The sequence below is a fragment of the Lepus europaeus genome, chromosome 8 (genome assembly GCF_033115175.1).
Source record: "Lepus europaeus isolate LE1 chromosome 8, mLepTim1.pri, whole genome shotgun sequence".
In the NCBI taxonomy this organism is placed as follows: domain Eukaryota; kingdom Metazoa; phylum Chordata; class Mammalia; order Lagomorpha; family Leporidae; genus Lepus; species Lepus europaeus.
Window position 1 is genome coordinate 107,214,060 of NC_084834.1, and position 20,393 is coordinate 107,234,452.

Genomic DNA, 20,393 nt, shown 5'->3' on the forward strand with positions numbered 1-20,393 from the left:
TTAATACATTTCAATGTAAAATGTTATTTCTCCAAACTTGAAACTATATTACTTAATATTTAAGATCACATTATTCACATAAAAATTCCTTTTATGCCATTGCTTAAATTTTAGTCTCAAAGGCACTTACCAAGATAAGGTAGAAGCAGTTATTTCAAGAATTTTATAAGTATCTCTTTAATAAAAGAAAGAAAAAACACATTTTAAAAAGTTTATATTAAGGAACAAGCAAAAATAATGTTCACATGTCTATGGAAATATTTAGGAATTATTTAGGCATCTTGTGTGCAATCCATAACTACTAAATTCTCATTTTCTCTAATATAAGGAAGATATCTTTCTATGCCATCTAAATTTCTAGAAAGACAGATCAGTTAAACAATGCACTGGGAAATTATGTGACTTGCTTAAAGTCAAAAGCTTTATTATATTGCCATCTGATTCCAAATATATATTTTTGTATTCAGATATCGATTTGTTGGATTCAATTTCCTGTTGTTACACTTATTCCTCACGTTAGAGAAAATGTTTTGTAAGTCAAATTTCTCTTTTTCTTAATGAAATGAAGGATAAATGTTATATAGATCTTGATCTAAGTATCTTGCATAATGTTATACTTTTGGAAAATATAGATAATATTCTCTAGTTTGACCCATCTCTAAAAATTGCTTTAGGAGTCATCTGAAATATGATAAGCAAGCAGTTAAATTATTATTTTCACCTATGATAATTATGTTTGTATTATATAATTTATAATTTAATTTGCAGCCTATAAAGGTTTTTTTACATTTGCTTTGGCTTATGGTTGAGAGCTTATTGGGATCTTATTTCTCTATATTTTTGTATATAATTTTACCACGTAAGGAACTAATTTTTAAATTAACAGTAAAAAGAGAGTACTCACTAGAGTGGGCACACTTTGGTACACAATTGTCTTAACGTGATTCCAAGGGTTCATAGTTTTCTGGAAATGATGAGCATTTTTTAGGTATTGGGGAAAAGTGAACTTCTGATAATATTGTTTCATTTCATCCTAGAAAAAATACGTTATTATTCCAATAATCCATGTATCAGGGTAGAGCTGGACATAAGCAAATGAATTAAAATTACTTTAGATAAATTCTCAATGACACCAAATGGACCTAAATGAAATTTATTTATGCAAAACTAACTCTATGTTCACATTCAGAATAAACTGCAGTATGAAGAGAATCCTTTGGTTAATTCAGAACCCAAGACTAAAAAGCTTAAGTGAAATAAATAAATGAAAAGGTGGGTGCATTTAAGAAGGCAAGAGGGTGATGTCTTGATCTAAGTTTCTCAGGTTGTGGTTTCTTTTCTATTTCTAGTAGAAAAACCCTGGTCCTTAGAGCCATATAGGATGTGTAATTTGATTTAGTGGAATCCGAGACACTGAGCCAGTTAGTCTTAGTGTTAATATTGATGTAGAAGTAAATGGATTGGTACAGAGAAAGCATTTTGCATAGTGCCTGCCACACTTTAATGATGAATAAATATTCCCCTTCTCCATGTCCCATTTTGAACCATTTATATAGACAAACTATAAGGAAGACTTCTATAAATATAATTTATAAAACACAGGCTTTTCTTATCAAGAGAATTGCAGTTCAGTAGTGTACAAGTAAAATTCACAATGTTATAAATGTTTTTATGGGAAATTTACCAAGTATTTTAGAAAAGCCTTTGCTTCTTCAGTCAGCTCAGTTTTCTGTTAGAAACAAGAACAAGCTGTTATAAAACACAAGAGGAAATGTTCTGGGGTAATATTTAATTAAGTTCATCTAAAGAAAATTTCTTACCTGAGTGAATGCTTCAGCTGATTCCTTAGGGAGAGAAAAGGAAAATCAGCTTCATTTGGATAACATACAATAATTTTTTCTATATCACTATATTAGAGAGTTATGGCTGATTATTTTAATAACTCAGGGCCAAGCTGCTACTAGTAAAAAGTAAAGTGCTACATTATAGAAACTTATTATGAATTAAATGAGTTTAAATATTCATTATCAGACCTCTGTGACAACATAATGGTACTTGACAGAAAATATGATTTATTTCAAATTTTCTATCTGCACTGTCCATGTAGTGTCACATGGGCTGTAAGCACTTGAAAAACACGAGAGAGAGACAGAGAGAATCTAATCCAACCTGCTCACGTGTGTTTGCCACCCCGAGCCCTTTCTTAGAGGATCATAGGTTTAACATTGGCCCACACTTAGAGATGGAAAGAAAAGATAAAGCTTGATTTCCACCACACTCAAGAGGAAGACTTTGGGCTATGCCCCAAGCCACAGGACTCAGAATTCTCACTTTTCCTTCTTCCAGGATAATTTCCAGCTGTGTTTCTCCATGTGGCTATCTATTCCAACAGTGTACCTGTAATTTATACAATTTGCAACTGCTCCAGTATCCGACCCTCAAACAATACGAGGATGGGTCCTGGGTATGACAGTAAAGGCAGTGAAGAGGATCCTGACTTGACAATAGTTTGTTTTAGAAATGAACAAGAGGAGTGCTGGATTCCCATATGGGCGCCGGTTTGAGTCCTGGCTGCTTCTCTTCCCATCCAGCTCTCTGCTATGGCATGGGAAAGCAGCAGAAGATGGCTCAGGTTCTTGGGCACCTGCACCTGTGTAGGAGACATGGAGGAAGCTCCTGGCTCTTGGCTTCGGATCGGCACAGCTATGGCCATTGCGGCCAATTGGGGAATGAACCAGTGCATGGAAGACCCCCCCCACCCCGCCTCTGCCTCTCCCTACCTCTACTTTTCAAATAAATAAAAGAATCAAAAAACAAACAAACAAACAAACAAAAGAAGGAGGAGGAGGAGGAGGAGGAGGAGGAGGAGGAGGAGGGGGAGGAGAAGGAGAAGGAGAAGGAGAAGGAGAAGGAGAAGGAGAAGGAGAAGGAGAAGGAGAAGGAGAAGGAGAAGGAGAAGGAGAAGGAGAAGAAGAAGAAGAGCCAGGATTGTGGCATGGTTGGTAAAGCTGCTGCCTGCAATGCTGGCATCCCACATGGGCCCTGGTTTGTGTTCTGGTTGCTCCACTTCCCATCCATTTTCCTTCTAATGCCCCAGGGAAAAGCAGTAGAGGACAGCCCAAAGTGCTTAGGTCCCTATGGGAGACCTGGATGAAGCTCCTGGTTTCTGGTTTCTGCCTGGCTAAGCCCAGGCCATTTCGGCTATCTGGGGAGTGAAACAGCAGATAGATCTTTCTCTCTCTATGTCCCTCCCTCTCTGTGCTTGACTCTTCCAAAAAATAAATACATCTTTAAACAAGAAATGAACAAGAGTTCAGCTACACATTGTCTAAGTGCGTGGGCTATAACAGCTACTCTGGGCTATGTAGAGAGTTCAATTCACATCTCTGTAATGACTTTGATTCTATATCTGTTTATTAGGAGGCTTTTTATTTATTTCCACTGGATGTTTTGATGTGTTTCTGATAAAAAATAGAAAAGATTAATTTACTTAAAATAATTGGCCAGCAGCAAAAGAACATAGTTGGGTTGCTTGAGTCTAAAAATATAGTTTCCGTCTCTAGATTATCTACTAGAAGATTCCTTGAGAAATAAAAGTAATAAGAATTAAAATTTGGGAATGAATATGGCTGAATCTTTAGCTGTATCTTATTAATATTTGTGGAATTACAGATCTTTCTCTTATACAACAAGGGCGTTAGTATGACAGATGAAAAAGACTGATTGTAATAAGATACCAAGTTGAAAAATAATAAAAAATTCTTTTTAAAAAAGAAATAACCATGTGAAATTTGGGCTTTGTGTAAGTGTGTTCTAATATGCAAGTTCTTAACTAAAATAATTCAAGTTAAATGACATAACAGCAGTTAAAGAGTGCCAAGAAACTGTAGCTCTCATAACCTAAAGTCTCACCCTATTGTGCTGAAAGTGTTTCAAGAGTAATACAATATTATTTTAATATTCATTTTAAAATGAATATTTTAAAAATGTTTAAAAACATTTTAAAAACTATGAATCAAATATAGTTTCATGAGGATACTATTATGCTATATAGATTCCATATGTGTTTCATACATTCAGTTATTATATCAGAGTTTGTTATAAACATATAATTTAAGAACATTAATGTACAAATCCTCTTACCCAGAAATTCTACCTTTAGGGATTTAGTCTCTTAATATATTCATATATGTGTGCAATAAACTATGTGGAAGAATATCAATTTTTTGTAATTGACAGAAAGTAAATATTTATCTATAAGTAAGTAACTAAACAAAGATGAACACAGTTGGATTAACTGAAAAAAATTTTTAAAAAAGTGAAAACCACTAAGTGATTAGGTCTTTACTTTTTATGAGAATTGACAAATTTAGTTTGATTAGTTCAATCATGCAATATTAAAGCTTTAACTGATTATTCACCAAATTATAGCAAAAGTAGCTGTTTCCATTATTTCTCAGAATCTGTGTTCTCAAATTTTGTATGATAATCAGTACTAAATCATCACAGAAAATAGTTTAAAATGAAATATGTAATTTAAGAATTGTATATATACATTTACATTATATATACATACATATGTTGTATATACTCACATACTTACTGCTTTCATGTCTACATATTATTGGAAAAGTAAAAAATGTCTTTGTTCTTCTGATAGTATGGATAAGTCTCAGATTTTTTTTTTATTTTTATGTGCTTAAAGATATCAGTAAAACTCAGATAATTCTCTTTGGAAAAAGGTAGCTATTCACAAAATAGCAAAATTTTCCTATTTGCTAACCTGTCCATCAGTCTCAAATTAAGATCTGGATTTTTTTTCCATTAGACTATTTAGCAACTGTGAAAATAATAGCTGAGATTACTGAATCACTGGGGTGGATGAAAGAAGAGGACTGATATGACGGGAAGTTTGGTGTTTGTGTTGGGTGCAGCATCACTGTCCAGATGCTAAAAAATGTGTAAGTCCCAAAGGGCTGCTCATGTGAATGGAGGACTCTTTGCCATACTAAAGCTGTCTTACTTTTGTATACAGAATATCTTTGAAGTGTATTTTAATAATGACTATATTAGCAATGACAAATGTAAAGTAATAACCTATGCACAAATCCTGTTATGCAGATACGATTTGATATTGTATACAGTCTGCAGTTCTGCTCTACTTTTGGTTTTGCTCAAAAGCATTGCAATTAAGTTTTTGTGTCTGTTAGATTTGTAGTGAGGGGTTTTATTCATGGGACAGAATAAAGATGCAAGTGTCCTCTAATTCAAGAGGATATAATATAATCCAAGCAGTCCATGGCAATCATGGAACCATGATGGCAGAAAGGTGATGGACCACTACCAAGAAATTCTATTGATATTATTCCACTGACTTTGACAATGTGGTTCACAAATATTCTGCAACTGTGGTTTCTAGGGATCCTTTTCACATCCTCTTGTGGTATGTAAACCCATGAAAACGTCACCTCTTTCACTCAATGATTGAAAAAGATATTAACCAGTGGTGAGATTGATAAAAAAAAAAAATCAAGAGTGTAAATATTTTAAGATGTATCTTATCAATGAACACATAAATAAATTTTACCTGACTGGTATGCTTAGTGGCATCCTTTTCCTGCTTATATTGCTACAAAATAAATAACATTTGTTACAAATATAGAAGGAAATAGTCATAACAAAGTAAAAAGTAATATAAAAATACAGAAATATACGTGTTTTTTACTTACTTTCTGAGGAAAGATGGCAGATTCCTTAAAAACAAAATGCATTTTAATAAAACTGGTATTTTTCTTTACATTTCTTTCTCTTTTATTGATCTTTTAGTCATTTCTAAGAAATGGAATAAGTGGGAACACAGGCAGCTTCTATATGGGGTTGTACTGAGGGTGTCTTTGGTCACCTGTGATATGCTGGAGGATATTTGGAGAGGAGTACTTTGTATGGTTCTGGATGTACCAGAGTCCTGATTCCAGGTTGACAATGAGCTCCTATCATTCAGCTTATAAATTTCAGATACACACCTTGTCTCCTGGGATGATAGCAATATTAGTAGGTAACTTTTAAAAAAAAATGGAAGTAGTATTAAATTCTTGGTAGCATCTCCTAGTACAAATTTACATTAGAATCCTTGGATATATACATTTTTTGCTCTGTCCTCCTCCAATTTTTCTTAGAAAGCTGCAGTCCCAGTTCCCCAAGATTTTATTCATCTTGACTCATTGCTTTAAAAAGTTACTAGAGACTATTCAATATATGGTACAGCATCTTGTTAGTTAGAAGAGTATTGTCTTAGTAGTAAAATGTAGTAAGAATTTTAAAGGAATTTTGCCTCTGGTTATTTTAAATATTTTCATCCTATTCCCCTCAATCCCTTAAAACATGGAACTCACCATAGTGTGAATAAAGGGGATGGCCTTTATCTCAGCCTGAGTCCATGGGTCCATGACAGTGGGATATTGGTAAAGAGCCAGGAGATACTGGAGGAGGTTCACCTTCTGATAAAATTCCTTATCTTTTATCTACAGAAAAAGAAAATGATAGAATTTAATCCAATATTTGGCTCTCCAGTGGGCCAAAGCAGATGTGGCAGAACTAAATAAAGTAGTCCTTTAATGAGATAATTTGTAAATGTTGCAAAGTAATCCAGGAAAGGATAGCATCCACACATAAAACATACTGTGTCTACATTTGTAATCAATTACATAATTAAAGAAATTATCTTATAAATAAGGCCTCCCGGGAAGAGTATCTATAAAAATGTATGTGAAATAAAGAAAAAAGAAAAAGTTTTGAATGACAGAATGTATGTCTTAGTTTGTCATTCCTTTTGCATGTGTGTTAGAAGTCAGTCTGGTCTTTGGCATTGGAGAGAACAGAAGTCTAATTGCCTTCAAACTGGGTACAGGAGTTTACACCCTGATCGATTTCTTAATCTTTGTGCATTATTTATTGTGAAGGAGAATGAATGTTAAAATATTTCAGGCAGTGTGCAGAGTTTCAAAGCCTTTGATCTGGCTGTAGAAAATTCTGTTAGAGGTCTAATATAAAATGACAGTGATATATTTCCTTATAAGAATTTTCATTTCATAAAGAAAACAAATGTGTGTGTAGAAAGTCAGTGAGTCTTTAGAGTTTTCTGGGGATAATTTTTGGCTGGATCCACAGTTATGCTGAGAGTCTATTGAAATTATTTTGACAAAACAAGAGAAAGATCAGTTTAGCAATGAGAATTTCCTAGAGAGAGAAATTGTATTTAAGGTGTTCCAGTTTTATGAGTTCTAAGAAAGATATATGTTACAAAGATTTAAAAATAAATATCTGTTCTGTGTAAAGCTATGATAAAACTAATTTCCATGTCTTTTAGATGCATCTGTCTATTGCATAGCACTTTTTTAAAGCTTTTACTTAATAAATATAAATTTCCAAAGTACATCTTTTGAATTACAGTGGCTTCCCCCCCCATAACCTCCCTCCCACCCACAACCCTCCCTTCTCCTGCACCCTCTCCCATCCCATTCACATCAAGATTCATTTTCAATTATCTTTATATACAGAAGATCAATTTAGTATATACTAAGTAAAGATTTCAACAGTTTGCACCTACACAGAAACACAAAGTGTAAAGTACTGTTTGAGTTCTAGTTATATTGTTAATTCACATAGTACAACACATTAACGACAAAGATCCTACATGGGGAGTAAGTGCATAGTGACTCCTGTTGTTGATTTAACAATTGACACTCTTGTTTATGGTGTCAGTAATCACCCGAGGCTCTTGTCAGGATCTGCCAAGGCTATGGAAGCCTCTTGAGTTCGCCAACTCCAATCTTATTTAGACAAGGCCTCAGTCAAAGTGGAAGTTTTCTCCTCCTTCTCCTCCCTTCAGCGAAAGGTACCTCCTTCTTTGCTGGCCCCATTCTTTCCACTGGGATCTCACTCGCATAGATCTTTTATTTAGGTCTTCTTCTTCTTCTTTTTTCTTTTTTTTTTTTTTTGCTAAAGTGTCTTGGTTTCCCTGCCTAAAATACTCTCATGGGCTCTTCAGCAGATCCAAATGCCTTAAGGACTGATTCTGAGGCCAGAGTGCTGTTTAGGACATATGCCATTCTGTGAGTTTGCTGTGTATCCTGCTTCCTATGTTCCATTGTTCTCTCCTACTTAATTAAATATAATTTAAATGTGTATCATCTACTATAAGCCTTCAGGGTCAACTTAGTTGAGGAACCTGTAGCTTCTATATAGCTTGTATAACAGGAGAGTTAAAACACAAGTTTCCTGACTCCAAAAGCCATGCTCTTTCCCTTCACACAGAGGGTGGCTTCCACAACCTCCTATGACTGGAAACCTTTACTCTTGAGAAACCTGCCTATGGTGATACTGTCAGAGAAGTTGAGTGAATAACAGTGCTTAACTACTCTGGTAGCCAACATAGATCATTTACACTTGGAACAAACTTTCTGAGATTTATACATCCTCCAAAACCATGTGGATAATTGTTTAGTGCTAAATTTTCTTAGACTATAAATCCACATCTATTTGGCAAAATATTGGCTAGAAATGAGAAAAATGAAAAGTAAAAAATATATGACTTCCTAAAAATTGTTCTCATTGATATAGAATCAATTGTGTGACCATTTGGGAGAAGAAACTGCTATAATGACAGTTCACTTGAAATTATTTGTATGAGAAATGTGCCAGTTGTTTTAAGTAATGCTTTTCTTTTGTGGTCAGGAAAAAATAACTTGCTATAAAAATTCACAAAAAGAAAATACTATAAGTTATAATGATTTCATTTTATTTGAATGAGAATTACTTACCTCTGTGGGAACTTCAACATATTCCTTAGGAAAAAAAAAATTAACATTACATGTGTGACTTAGTCTTAGAGTAAGTACTAGTGATTTGGGGAACAATTAAATATATATTCAAGGCCCAAGCCACTGTTATTGAGAAATGACATCATTTATTAGAAATTTAAGAAACTAAAATAAATCAAAACATTCAACATCAGAGGCATCACTCTGTTCGAAAACAGCAGCGCACAACTCAGCTATGTTCTATTTCAACATTTTCACCAATTCTACATTATTCATACAATATCAAATACCTGCAGAAGGTAGACAAATTACACAAAGTATTGCAACACAGGCCTGGCATGTCATGTAGCAGATTAAGTCCTTCATTCTCTTTCTAGAGGACACAGATGTTATTTTTAAGTGGCCATTGAATACTGAGAGATGGTAAGGTATGTTTGCTAATTCCACTGATTAAGAAGACTTCAGGCCCTGTCCAAGACCACAAGTCTCGGGGCCACGTCTTTTCCAGGTACCTGTTCTCAAGATGTGTGTTGCTTGCATATTTCTATGACAGTAAATGTTTCTTGTACCAGCGACCTGTATAACTACTAATTTAATCCTTTACTCTCTCCCTTATACAAGAAGTTGTCAAATTTTAAAGTGTATCAGAACACTCAAACAAAGTAATTGTTGCTAGTTTTGAGGGACAATACTTTGAGCACCACTGATCTAAGCAATATTGAGAAGTTCCTCAGCATAAAACTGTATCAAAGCAAGTGGAAGACACTTGAGTTGACATTGATTTGATTTAACAAGCAGCTTTGTCTGGAGTCAGATATCTAATATCTAATATACACTTTCAAAAAGAACTGATAATATCAGGAAATCAATGGACACTGTATAAACAGTCCACTTCCATAGCCCCACAATGATGTTAAATTTGGATAACAACTTCATGTACAATCTAATTGCTAAAATCTGCCTTTTTTGATAAATGTACTTTCTGATGATAAAAAGAAAGCATCTTTCCCTAGAAAGTATCACTAGATGAGCTTCTAGAAGATTCTTTGAAAAATTATAATTAATAATCATAATCTGGTCCCCACAACAGATCATCAGCCTTATTTCCTTAATGATAAAAGTTATTTCAGATAGGTCGTATTTTACCTACATGATAATTAGTATCATAAGCTAAAGGATTGAAATAAAAAGAAATAATTAAGTTTCTTGACTGTTTATTATAAATCCCTTTTGAGAAGCCAGTGACAAAGATCAAAATCACTTTGAATTCAAGTGTCTCAAGAGGATATACACTGATTTAGGTGTATAATATTTAATTGGGAGGGGAGAATATTTTTTAAATCAAGTATAAATCTCTTTCTAGTTTATTAAAAGAGGAAATAACAGATATTTTGCATGTTGCACTAATATTATATTACATGTTGAAAGTATGAATCAAAAATTGTTCAAATAAACAAGAATTTCTCACCACTTCATTGATATTCTTTATGGGTTCCTTAAATAAAAAACAAAAATAATTAGACATTGGTGCTACACAAAATACATAAACTATTAAATATAAAATATTTGCTCCTGAACAAAAGTGGGAGAATCTCCCTTCCAAAAGCAGATCATAATAATAGATCCATTTTCAATATAAAGTTTTGGTGAATTGTATTCAGTTTTCCCTTTTGGTAATAAACAAGCAACCAGTATAAACTAGAATGTGAACATTAACAGGGGGGGGTTTTGTATCCAATGTTCACTGACTCCCAGAGTCTAGGATAATCTTTATCAGTGCAGGTTTGCCTAATGAATGAATGAATAAATAAAGACACAGAGTCACTTAGATATTGAGTCGTAAACTTTCTGGTTCACTTGCCATTATTTAACATATTGTGAATTACAAAAAAAAATCCTGGCCAACTGACTTCTTTTTTTGATAAATACATAATGTTTCTATTATGAATGTATTGACTTAAATTTCATAGAGTCAATTTCAAGAAAAAAAACACAGTAATCTAAATAGAAAAGATAATTTGGGGCTGGTGCTGTTGTGTAATAGCCTAAACCTCCATCTGCAGTGTGTGCATCCCCTATGGGCACCACATTGTGTCCTGGCTCCTCCTCTTCTGATACAGCTCTCTGCTTATGGCTTGTGAAAGCAGTGGAATATGGCCCTAGTGCTATATTTTTACAGATTTAGATTAATTTCATTTTGGCTCAAAGCAAGACAACAGTTTTACATGATGATGTTCTATAAGTGTGAAATCTGTATATACCTCACAGGATGTGGAACAAATGTTTTCCTAAAAAGAAAACAAATAAAAAGGAACATGTCACTTACTGAGTTGCAATAATATTTTTAATATAAGTTTATGACAAAGAAAACTCGATTTTATGAGCAAAACAGTGTAGAGTTGGTGACAACATTAAGAAAAAATTCTTTCAAAAATTTTCTGCTTTAATAATGTGCATAACACACAGTTAACTAATCTACACTTGATCTTAGCCAAAAGGCTAAGAAGTGATACAGCTAACTCATCTATTTCTGGGACCCCTAAACACTGGCCCAAAGCTTTTTGGTAAAACCATGAAATGATCATCATTTTCACTAGGATAGTTAAAATACTCATTACTGAGTGAGTGAAAAAGATTAACTTGATGGGGAAGGATATTTCATATCTCATCAGTGGCAAATAGATTAGAATAATTAAATTTTTACCTCACTGGGAGAAATGACTACATTCTTATTCTCTTTAAATTGCTATAAAATAAAAAAGCTTATTTTTACAATGTAAAGTGAAAAAAATACATTTAACTTACTAAGTTTGGAGTTACTTCTTGGGAGATAGCGACAGTTTCCTTAGGAAAGAAAAAAAGCTTATTTTACTGTATTATCTTTATACTGATATACCTATTTCCCCTTGGGCACATAAAACAGTTATTTGTGCTCAAATACAGGACAAAGTTGAGCGAAATTTCACTCTCTGCATAATTAACTTTTCATAATCCAGAGGAAAAACTCATTCTATATTGCATTTTGTTTATGAACAACTGAAACAAAAATTTCCTAAACATTAACTGCAAAGAAAGAAAGAAAAGATTTTCTATTTCCTCTGCACAATCTCCAATTTCCTTTTGTTTTTTTTTTCTGAATTTTTTTCCTTCTGATTTAAGAGATGAAACAAATACACAAGGCAAATTAGAAAATCCTTGGTTGACACTGAAGATATCTTTGGGCATCTTCTGTGCATGTTGCCCATGAAATCACTTAGAAATCACCAATTAATATGGACTCAGATGATCATGCATCCTTTCTATGGAAATGTAGAGAGCCTTCTCTCTCTCTCTCCCTCTCCCTCTCAGTAAATGAATGTGATGCTTAGTTGAGGACGTATGCTGTGTATAAAAAATAAAAGGGTTTCATCTTTCCGTTAGAGGACCTTACCTCACTTGAAGATTGCTCAATCTTCTACAGGAAAAAGAAAAAAAAAAGAACAATATAAATTTCATTTTTATGAAATTTAAAATGTGCAATTGTCTCTTTTGTTTTGCTTTGTTTCTTGGTCTTAAGGAAATTTAAGTTATGTGTTATTGAGAACTTTATTGAATGAAGTTAATTTATAAGCAAATCATATTATACTTTAGATAAATTTAGGTTATAGCTTAACACATTTTCTACTTTTAGGAAGAAGTTGGGTTCCTAGTTTTTATGTATTAATCCTATCATAATTTAAAATGTAATATGATATCTGCATACATATACCACATAATATTAAAAGGAACTAATACTACAATATCACATTTTATGTTATTAGTTGATATTAGTTATCACAATTAAAAGATTAGGCAAATGTTTCTTAAAAGTGGCACAAATTTGAAGATTAAAATAATTTTTTAAAGGAGTGAATGGTTCATGCATGGGCAAGGGTGTGTTTTGAAAGTATTTCACAAGAAGAATCTAGTTCCATCTTGTTTGTGGTATATCATTTTATTTTACTAGAACAATGTGATTTTTTGAGAAAGTAAGGAATTGTTTTGCATTTGGTTATTTGGCAAGCAATTTATAGTTTCTCTTGTTTTGTGTCATTCTAGATTCTGAAGTACTACAATCAAGAATGGTGAGGGACCAGCGTTGTGGCGTAGCAGGTAAAGCCGCTGTCTGCAGTGCCAGCATCCCATATGGGCGCCGGTTCAAGTCCTGGCTGCTCCACTTCCAATCCAGCTCTGGCCTGCGAAAGCAGTAGAGGATGGCCCAAGTCCTTGGGCCTCTGCACCCTCATGGGAGACCTGGAGGAGGCTCCTGGCTCTTGGCATCGGATACGCACAGCTCTGGCTGTTGAGGCCATCTGGGGAGTAAACCAGCGAATGGAAGACCTCTCTCTCTCTCTCTCTCTCTCTCTCTCTTTCTGCCTCTACCTCTCTGTAACCGGCCTTTCAAATAAATAAATAAATCTTTTTTTTTTTTTTAAATAATGATGAAACTTGGCCAGCTGATAAATGGTTTCAGAATCTATTTTTTTAAATCTGTGGCTTTCCTGCACTTTCAAAGAGATATTTTAGGAGTTTTAGACAGTTCTCTGGTAAATTATAACTGAAATAGAAGGAAGCATATGCCCTTTAACCTGTAGCTAAACATCTCCCCAAGCCTACAACTTACTTTGTAAAGTGTGTCCACCTTCAAATCGTGTGGAAGTCAGGGCCAGTGCTGTCTTCGACAATGGGCTCTAAAGTGTGCACTTTTAATTGTTTTCTTGCTGCCTACCTCCACCATCGCCTGCATAAAAGATTTTCCCTTCTTATATTCCAATGAGAATAAATCCTTATGAAAGTTCTCTATACTTACAGACTTTGCCAGAGCAACAGCCAGAAGGCAGGTGAAGATGAAGAACTTCATGTTTACTGCGTCCTGTAAAATAGGTATGCAGCACATCAGGTAGTATTTTTATTACATTTAAAATTATGTGCCTTCATTAGTTATTTATTCATTTATTTTTGTCCTAGATAATAAAGGAAGGAAAATAAAAATTGAAAAAAGTTGATCCATTGGAAAAACATTGTTATGATCATGAAGTTCTTTATAAGAAGAAATTTTATTAACAGAACATGATATGAAATCTTGATTCCTAAAATATAGAAAAATTTTTAGACAATTTTGGACAATGTACACACACAGGCACTGCTGGATTGGGAGATCTGAAGTGCCTAAATTTGGTATTAATTTTTCATTCTATTAAAATATGAGATATATAGGATATATCCATAGGATAAAATATTGATGCATTTATATTAATTTAAAAAGTACTTAAAGAAATATGTTTGGTTTTTTATTATTTTTAAAAGATTTATTTTTTGAAAGGCAGACAGTGACACAGAGAGAGGAATATATACAGGTATAGGTATATATCAATATAGATCTCTTTATATATATCAGTATATCTATCTATCTTTATTGGTATAAATAGATAATATAGATATAGATATAGATACAGGTATAGATATAGATATATGTAGAGAGTGATGAGAAAGAGATTCCATCTGCATGTTCACTTTCCAAATGATTGAAACAGCAGGCGCCAGGCCAAGCCAGGCTGAGGGTGGGGGCCAGGACTCCATTTGGGTTTCCCACTTTGGTGGCAGGAACCCAAGTGCTTGGACTATTGTGTGCTTCCTCCCAGGAACATTAGCAGGAAGCTGGATCAGAAGTGTAGATTATCTGGTATTCACACCAGCCACTCTAATATGGGATGCATTTGTCCTAAGACATGACTTAACCAGTTGCACCACAACATACACCTGATGAAAATATTTTAAATGACATACGGTTTCCTCTTAGTATGCGAAATAAATTTATTATATATGTGTTTACAATAAATTTCTTTAGATATTTTCCATGGAAGAAAGAAATTTCAACACAGACAAATGTTACCTGCGAGTGAAGAGCACTTTTAGCATGCAGGTAAATGACAAGCATAGAAATAGGCACAGTTACTAAGCACATTCTCTATCCCAGACATTGTACTAAGTCTGTTATAAATATTATCTCTAGTTCAGCAAGTATTTTGGTGTCTGAATATCAGACAGAGAAAATGATCTAAGAGGTCACATATCAAATTCACAGTGCCTTGTATTTCCAAAACCCTAATTTTTATGATTTTTCCTTAAAATAAGACTTTGGCACTCATAACACAGAGCAGTGTAATAAGCAATTTCATGTGTCTGTGTTAGTTCTATCTAGCAGCACTCAAAATGAGGTAAATTAGTAGTTTATGTTAGAAGATAATTTCTTAAAGCATCTCAAGGCATAGTGGCAATAATGCTTTTAAATTTTCTTTTGTAGAACACTATTACTAGGCATACAGGATAACAAAGGGATAAGTGAAAATATTACCTTGTTTCCCAAGTGGAAGACAAGAAGTCCACGCAGAGGGAGACCTGAAAGAGGTGATTGCAGCACTTTTTAAATGCTAAACCCACGGAAATTCTGTGGTTTAAAATACCTAAAACGAATTTCAATTCTAGGAAATCATGATGATTAGAAATTGTTGTTCCATCCATTTTGTACCACTTATTCCAAGGAGTCCTTCCACTCAGATTGATTTAGAACATGATAACATGAAACCAGGACGCCACACTGTAGAGTGATTATCTATGTTCCCTATTTGTGCACTTTGCACAGCTCACCTCTGCCAGGGACGAGTTGTCTGGTCCAGTATTTGTTTTTCCTGAAGGTAGCTTAGTTATCCTCTATTCTAAAATATTTTGAATAAATATCTAAAATGGCATTTTAAATATGTTCAGTACAACTTTACTAATATATGAAAGAATTTATCCCCCAAATCCATGAAAAATGAGTTGTCAACATAACCAATACAGTTAGCCATATGCAGTTTATGTGATAGAATGAGAAGCATAACTCTCCTACTTAACATTAATAACTTTCATAAATATTTAGTTTCTTAACTTCTTTCAGAGGTTTCCACGTCCAGAAAATAATCAAGCATATTCAATCCAGCTTATAAAGTTGTAATAGTTAGCAACAATTTATGTAAAGTGAATGAGTGTCTACTTAGAATCCATTTATTCAGAATTTACAAAATAAAATGGCCATAGTGAGTTTGCTGGTAGCATTAGTGCTTGAAATAAATTCAGGCTTAAGGGAAACACATATCTCAGCCTTTCTAAAAGAGCAAGCCTAATCTGTAGACAAAGTTAAAAATTAGCTCCAGTCATTCTTTTTCTTAAAAAAAAAAAAAAAATTGGAAGCGAAGGGAGAGGGGGAGAGAAGAAGGGAAGGGAAGGAGAAGAGAGAAGAGACTCTCCCAGCAGCTTCAACAGTCAGGGTGGGCCAGGCCAGTCAGGAGCCAGGAACTCAATCTGGGTCTGCCAGTTGGGTGACAGGGCCCCAAGTACTTGAGCCATCACAGCTGCCTCCCAGGGTGTGCATCAGCAGGAAGCAGGATTGAGAGCAGAGCTGGGATTCAAACAGGAGCAAGCCAATATGACATGTACTTGTCCCGAGCACTGTTCTAAAGGCTGTCTAAAATACCTGTGGTCCAGTTGATTTCGACAAGTATAATATATACCCCTTTGTTGTCACTTACCCTGTTTTCCAATGTTTATTTGAAATATTTTTATACATTGTCAAGAACTTAAAACAGTTTAAAAATATGTGTTTCTACAGAACCTAAGTAAAGCTGCATTTTGTCTAAGGGCTGCAAATTTGAGACCTCAGAAGAAAATTCTAATTTCAAGGTGTCTGCAGTTATTGAAAGCTGGACTGTTTTAGAAAGGTGAGAATAAATAAATCTTCCGCGCTTCTCTTATTTGCATACCTGTCACTCGGGTTGGCCTTGTACTTGGTCAGTGTTCATCAAAACTTTGATATCCCTTGAAAATCAGTGTTGCTTTTCTTTAGTAAGAACTGTTTTACCTTTTACTTATTGCTTTTAGTTTCTGAGAAACTGGGAAACACAGTCATAGTCCATTTCTGCAACTCTCTAGTCGCTGTTGAGTTGCTTTTCTATGAGATGTAAGCCCATTTGTTCTTTTTTTTATCCTCTAAGAGTTTTCTTATATGTTTAACCACCTCTCCTCTTACAACATTGGCATCTGTAGAATGAAAGAGGAATGAAGGCAAAAAAATCTGCATTTCATGGAGTTTATTTTAAATTTATTTATTTTCATCTTATTTGAAATGCAGAGAGACAAAACGAGACAGAGAGAGGGAGAGAGCTTCAGATGCCCACAATGGCCACAGATGGGCCAGGCAGAAGCCAGGAGACTGGACTAGGCCTGGTATCCCAGGTGGGTGTCAAGGAACCAAGCACTTGAGTCATCATCCACTGTTTTCCAGTGTACATGTAGGTAAGAATGTGGGTCAGAAGTGTAGTAGCAGGGACTGGAACCAGGCATTCATATATGGATTGAGGGCATCCCAAGCAGAGACTTAGTCATTGCATCACATACCTGCCCCTTAGAGGTTGTGTTTTAACTGGGAAACTGAGAAATGAACATGTGGCAAGTAATGTATAGTTGTTTTGATAGTGATACATGATAAAAAGAAAGCTGAGCTGGAAAAAGAGGATTTAAAGTATTCAGAGAGGTGTAGTGTTCATCGTTAGAGTAACCAGGAAATGCTCTCTGATCAGGAGAGTAAAATTTCAAAAAAATAACAATGGAAAATTTGTAGAGAGTTCAAGAGGAACTCCTATGCAAGGCCCTGAGATATGAACATGCCTGGTAAGTTAGGGAAATACTGGGTAGTACCATATGCTCAGAAAATAGTGGACTGGGTGGAAATGGCCAATGGGACCAATAGTACAGGTCTCTTTCACCTTGTGAAAACTTCAAACATTTTACTCACTGGATTCTGGTGCCAACTGAAATCACTCTGGATAACAGCTAAAAGCAGCGCCAATGGGCTAAGGGAAGAAATATGACTACAATGTCGGCAATTCAACAATCCAGAAATAGGATTTCAGTTGCGGGTGGGTTGTGAGAAATTGTCGTATTCTATACACATATTTTGAAAATTAGATCAATTGGAACTTGAGACTGCAAGGGAGATGTGAGAGAAAAAAAAAAAAAAGGTTAATACTTACTCCAGGGTTTGGCTCAATCATGATCCCCTGGAATGGTGCAGTTACCATTTCCTGCAGCTGTGACGATGGCCAGAAGAGCTGGTTTGTGAGAAATATTAAAAGCTTGGTTCTGTTAAAGGTAAGTTTGCAGTGCTAATTAGACACTTAAATTGTAATATTGACAGTGTGTTGTGACAGCCAACAGCCTGAAGTCAATGTTGAGGACATTAAAGGGCAGACCAAACATAAAGCCTGTATCTGTGGGGTCTTCACCAGGACTTAGCCTTTTCTGATGCTAAATTCTTCCTCCAGATAATGATTAAAGGGCAGAAATAAATTAACCAAAAGGAGTTCAATTAAGAAAGAAAAAAAAAAAAGGAAGGAAGGAGGGGGATTGAGGAAGGGAGACAGGAGGAAGAGAAGTATGGTTATCTTGTTAGAATTGTACCTATGATATATATGAAATGTGTTCTCTTTATCTTAATAAAAATTTAAAACAAAAAAATTAACAAACAAAAAACCCACAAGGAAACAAAGACTAACAAAACTCATGAAAGCAGCCACTGTAGAGAGGCAGCCTGGTTAAGTGAGGTATGAGACCTGGTAGTAACTCATATGAGACCTTTATTATTCAAAAATGTATGCAAAGCTCTTCAATTTCTGTTGTAGGACGTAAACAACAGATTAAAGATTTTAACAAAAAAGAAGTATATAAAAGTGCTGAAAAGAGGGATAGGCACTGTGGCATGATGGGTAAAACTGCCACCTGCAGTGCTGGCATCCCATATGGGCACTGGTTCGAGTCCTGGCTGCTCCACTTCCAATCCAGCTCTCTGTTACGGCCTGGGAAAGCATTAGAAGATGGCCCAAATCCTTGGGCTCCTGCACCCGCGTTGGAGACCAGAAGAAGCTCCTGGATCCTGGCTTCAGATCAGCTCAGCTCCAGCCATTGCGGCCAATTGGGGAGCGAGCCAGTGGATGGGAGACCTCTCTGTCTCTCTCTCTCTCTGCCTCTCCTCTTTCTGTATATCTGACTTTCAAATAAATAAGTAAATCTTTTATAAAAAAAAAAAAGTGCTGAAGAGAAACCTGATACAGGAGCCAGTGTTGTGGTGTAGTGGGTGAAACTGCTGCCTTCACTCCTGGCATCCCGAGATGGATGCTGTTTTGAAACCTGGCTGCTCCACTTCTGATGCAACTACCTGCTAATGCACTGGGAAAATTAGCAAAAGACGCCTCAAGTTCTTGGGCCCCTGCCCCCATGTGGGAGACCAAGAGGAATCTCCAGGCTCCTGGTTTCAGCCTTAGAGGCCATATGGGGAGTGAACATAGAGGATGGAAGATCTCTTTCTCTCTATATTCCCATATCTACCTCTTTCTGTAACTCTGCCTTTCAAATAAATAAATAAATTTCAAAAGAAGAAAAAGAAGAAGAGGTGGAGGAGGAGAAGGAAGAAGAAGAAGACTGGCATAGTGTAATACAATTTTGCAACAAATACATTTTGCAACAAAATGGATGTAACTGGAAACCACTATACTTAGTGAAATAAGTCCGTCCCAAAAAGACAAATACCATATATTTTCCCTCATCTGTGGTAACTAATGGAGTACCTAAAAGGTAATGTATAGGAGTGAAATTGACATGTTGAGATTTGTTGATCGTTTATAGCCCTTGTCTTGACTGTTGAGGAACAGTTTTTTTTTTCTTCATACTATGTGTTGAACTCTTTACTTACTGTAAGGTTAATCTTAATCTTATAAGTATGAAGTACACTGAAAATAAATATTGGAAAAGTTAACAGTGGAGACAGGGAGGAAATGTGGGGGTCTGGGGAGTGAGGGGGGGGGGAGGTGGGAAGTATCATTATGTTCCTGAATCAGTATATATGAGATATATGAAATTTGTATACCTTAAATAAAATTTAAAAAAGACATAATAGTGTTATACATGTTTTAAGAATTATGTTCTCACTTTATCATACATCTTTAAAAGCTTCCAATTCTGTAACATTAAATTTTTCTATAAGAATTCATGTCATTTTGAAGAAAAAAAAGACTTGAGGATGGGCATTTAGCCTAGCAGTGAATCTGCGTGCATCTCACATTGCACTGTCTGGATTTGATACCTGACTTTTTCCACTGACTTCAGGTTCCCGCTAATTCAGACCCTGGGAGGTGGCAGAGAAAGATCAAATAATTGAGTTCTTTGTACCAACATGGGTACCTAGATTGTGTTCTGGTTCCTGGCTTCACCCTGGTCTTATCCTGGTAGTTGTGTGCATTTGGAGAGTGAACTAGTGGATATAAGCTCTGATTGACTATCCATCTCTATCTCTCAAATATATACATATTTTTTAAAAACATACAAGATTTATCTCTGATCCAAAATTGAAAGCTACAAGTGATTATAACATGATATAATTCATATCTGAGCAGCTTGATTTGAATTTGAATTGACAACTGCAAGGACTCCTTTTTTCCTCCATGACAAATGGGAAATAATTTAGTA

At 35.0% G+C, this 20,393-nt stretch overlaps 1 protein-coding gene and 1 pseudogene across 1 annotated transcript; both read right to left on the reverse strand.

The window, feature by feature from the left end:
* Positions 1–642: 642 nt before the first annotated feature.
* On the reverse strand, positions 643–13,698 carry LOC133765345 (alpha-S2-casein). The gene is made up of 11 exons (XM_062198930.1): positions 13,648–13,698; positions 12,250–12,273; positions 11,625–11,663; positions 11,081–11,107; positions 10,288–10,314; positions 8,820–8,843; positions 6,393–6,521; positions 5,588–5,629; positions 1,685–1,729; positions 905–1,033; positions 643–681 (listed from the first exon to the last, which is right to left on the reverse strand). Exons 1-11 carry the CDS (start codon positions 13,696–13,698, stop codon positions 643–645), a joined length of 576 nt encoding a protein of 191 aa, XP_062054914.1.
* Positions 11,213–11,330, reverse strand: LOC133766168 (U2 spliceosomal RNA; annotated as a pseudogene).
* Positions 13,699–20,393: the final 6,695 nt, after the last annotated feature.

Excerpts from the sequence above, each read along its gene's own strand:
- LOC133765345 (XM_062198930.1), bottom strand. The coding sequence starts at position 13,698 with ATGAAGTTCTTCATCTTCACCTGCCTTCTGGCTGTTGCTCTGGCAAAG. Across the intron at positions 11,664-12,249 it reads TTGAGCAATCTTCAAGTGAG|GAAACTGTCGCTATCTCCCA; the intron begins GTAAGGTCCTCT and ends TTCTTTCCTAAG. Across the intron at positions 10,315-11,080 it reads TTTGTTCCACATCCTGTGAG|GAACCCATAAAGAATATCAA; the intron begins GTATATACAGAT and ends TTTTTATTTAAG.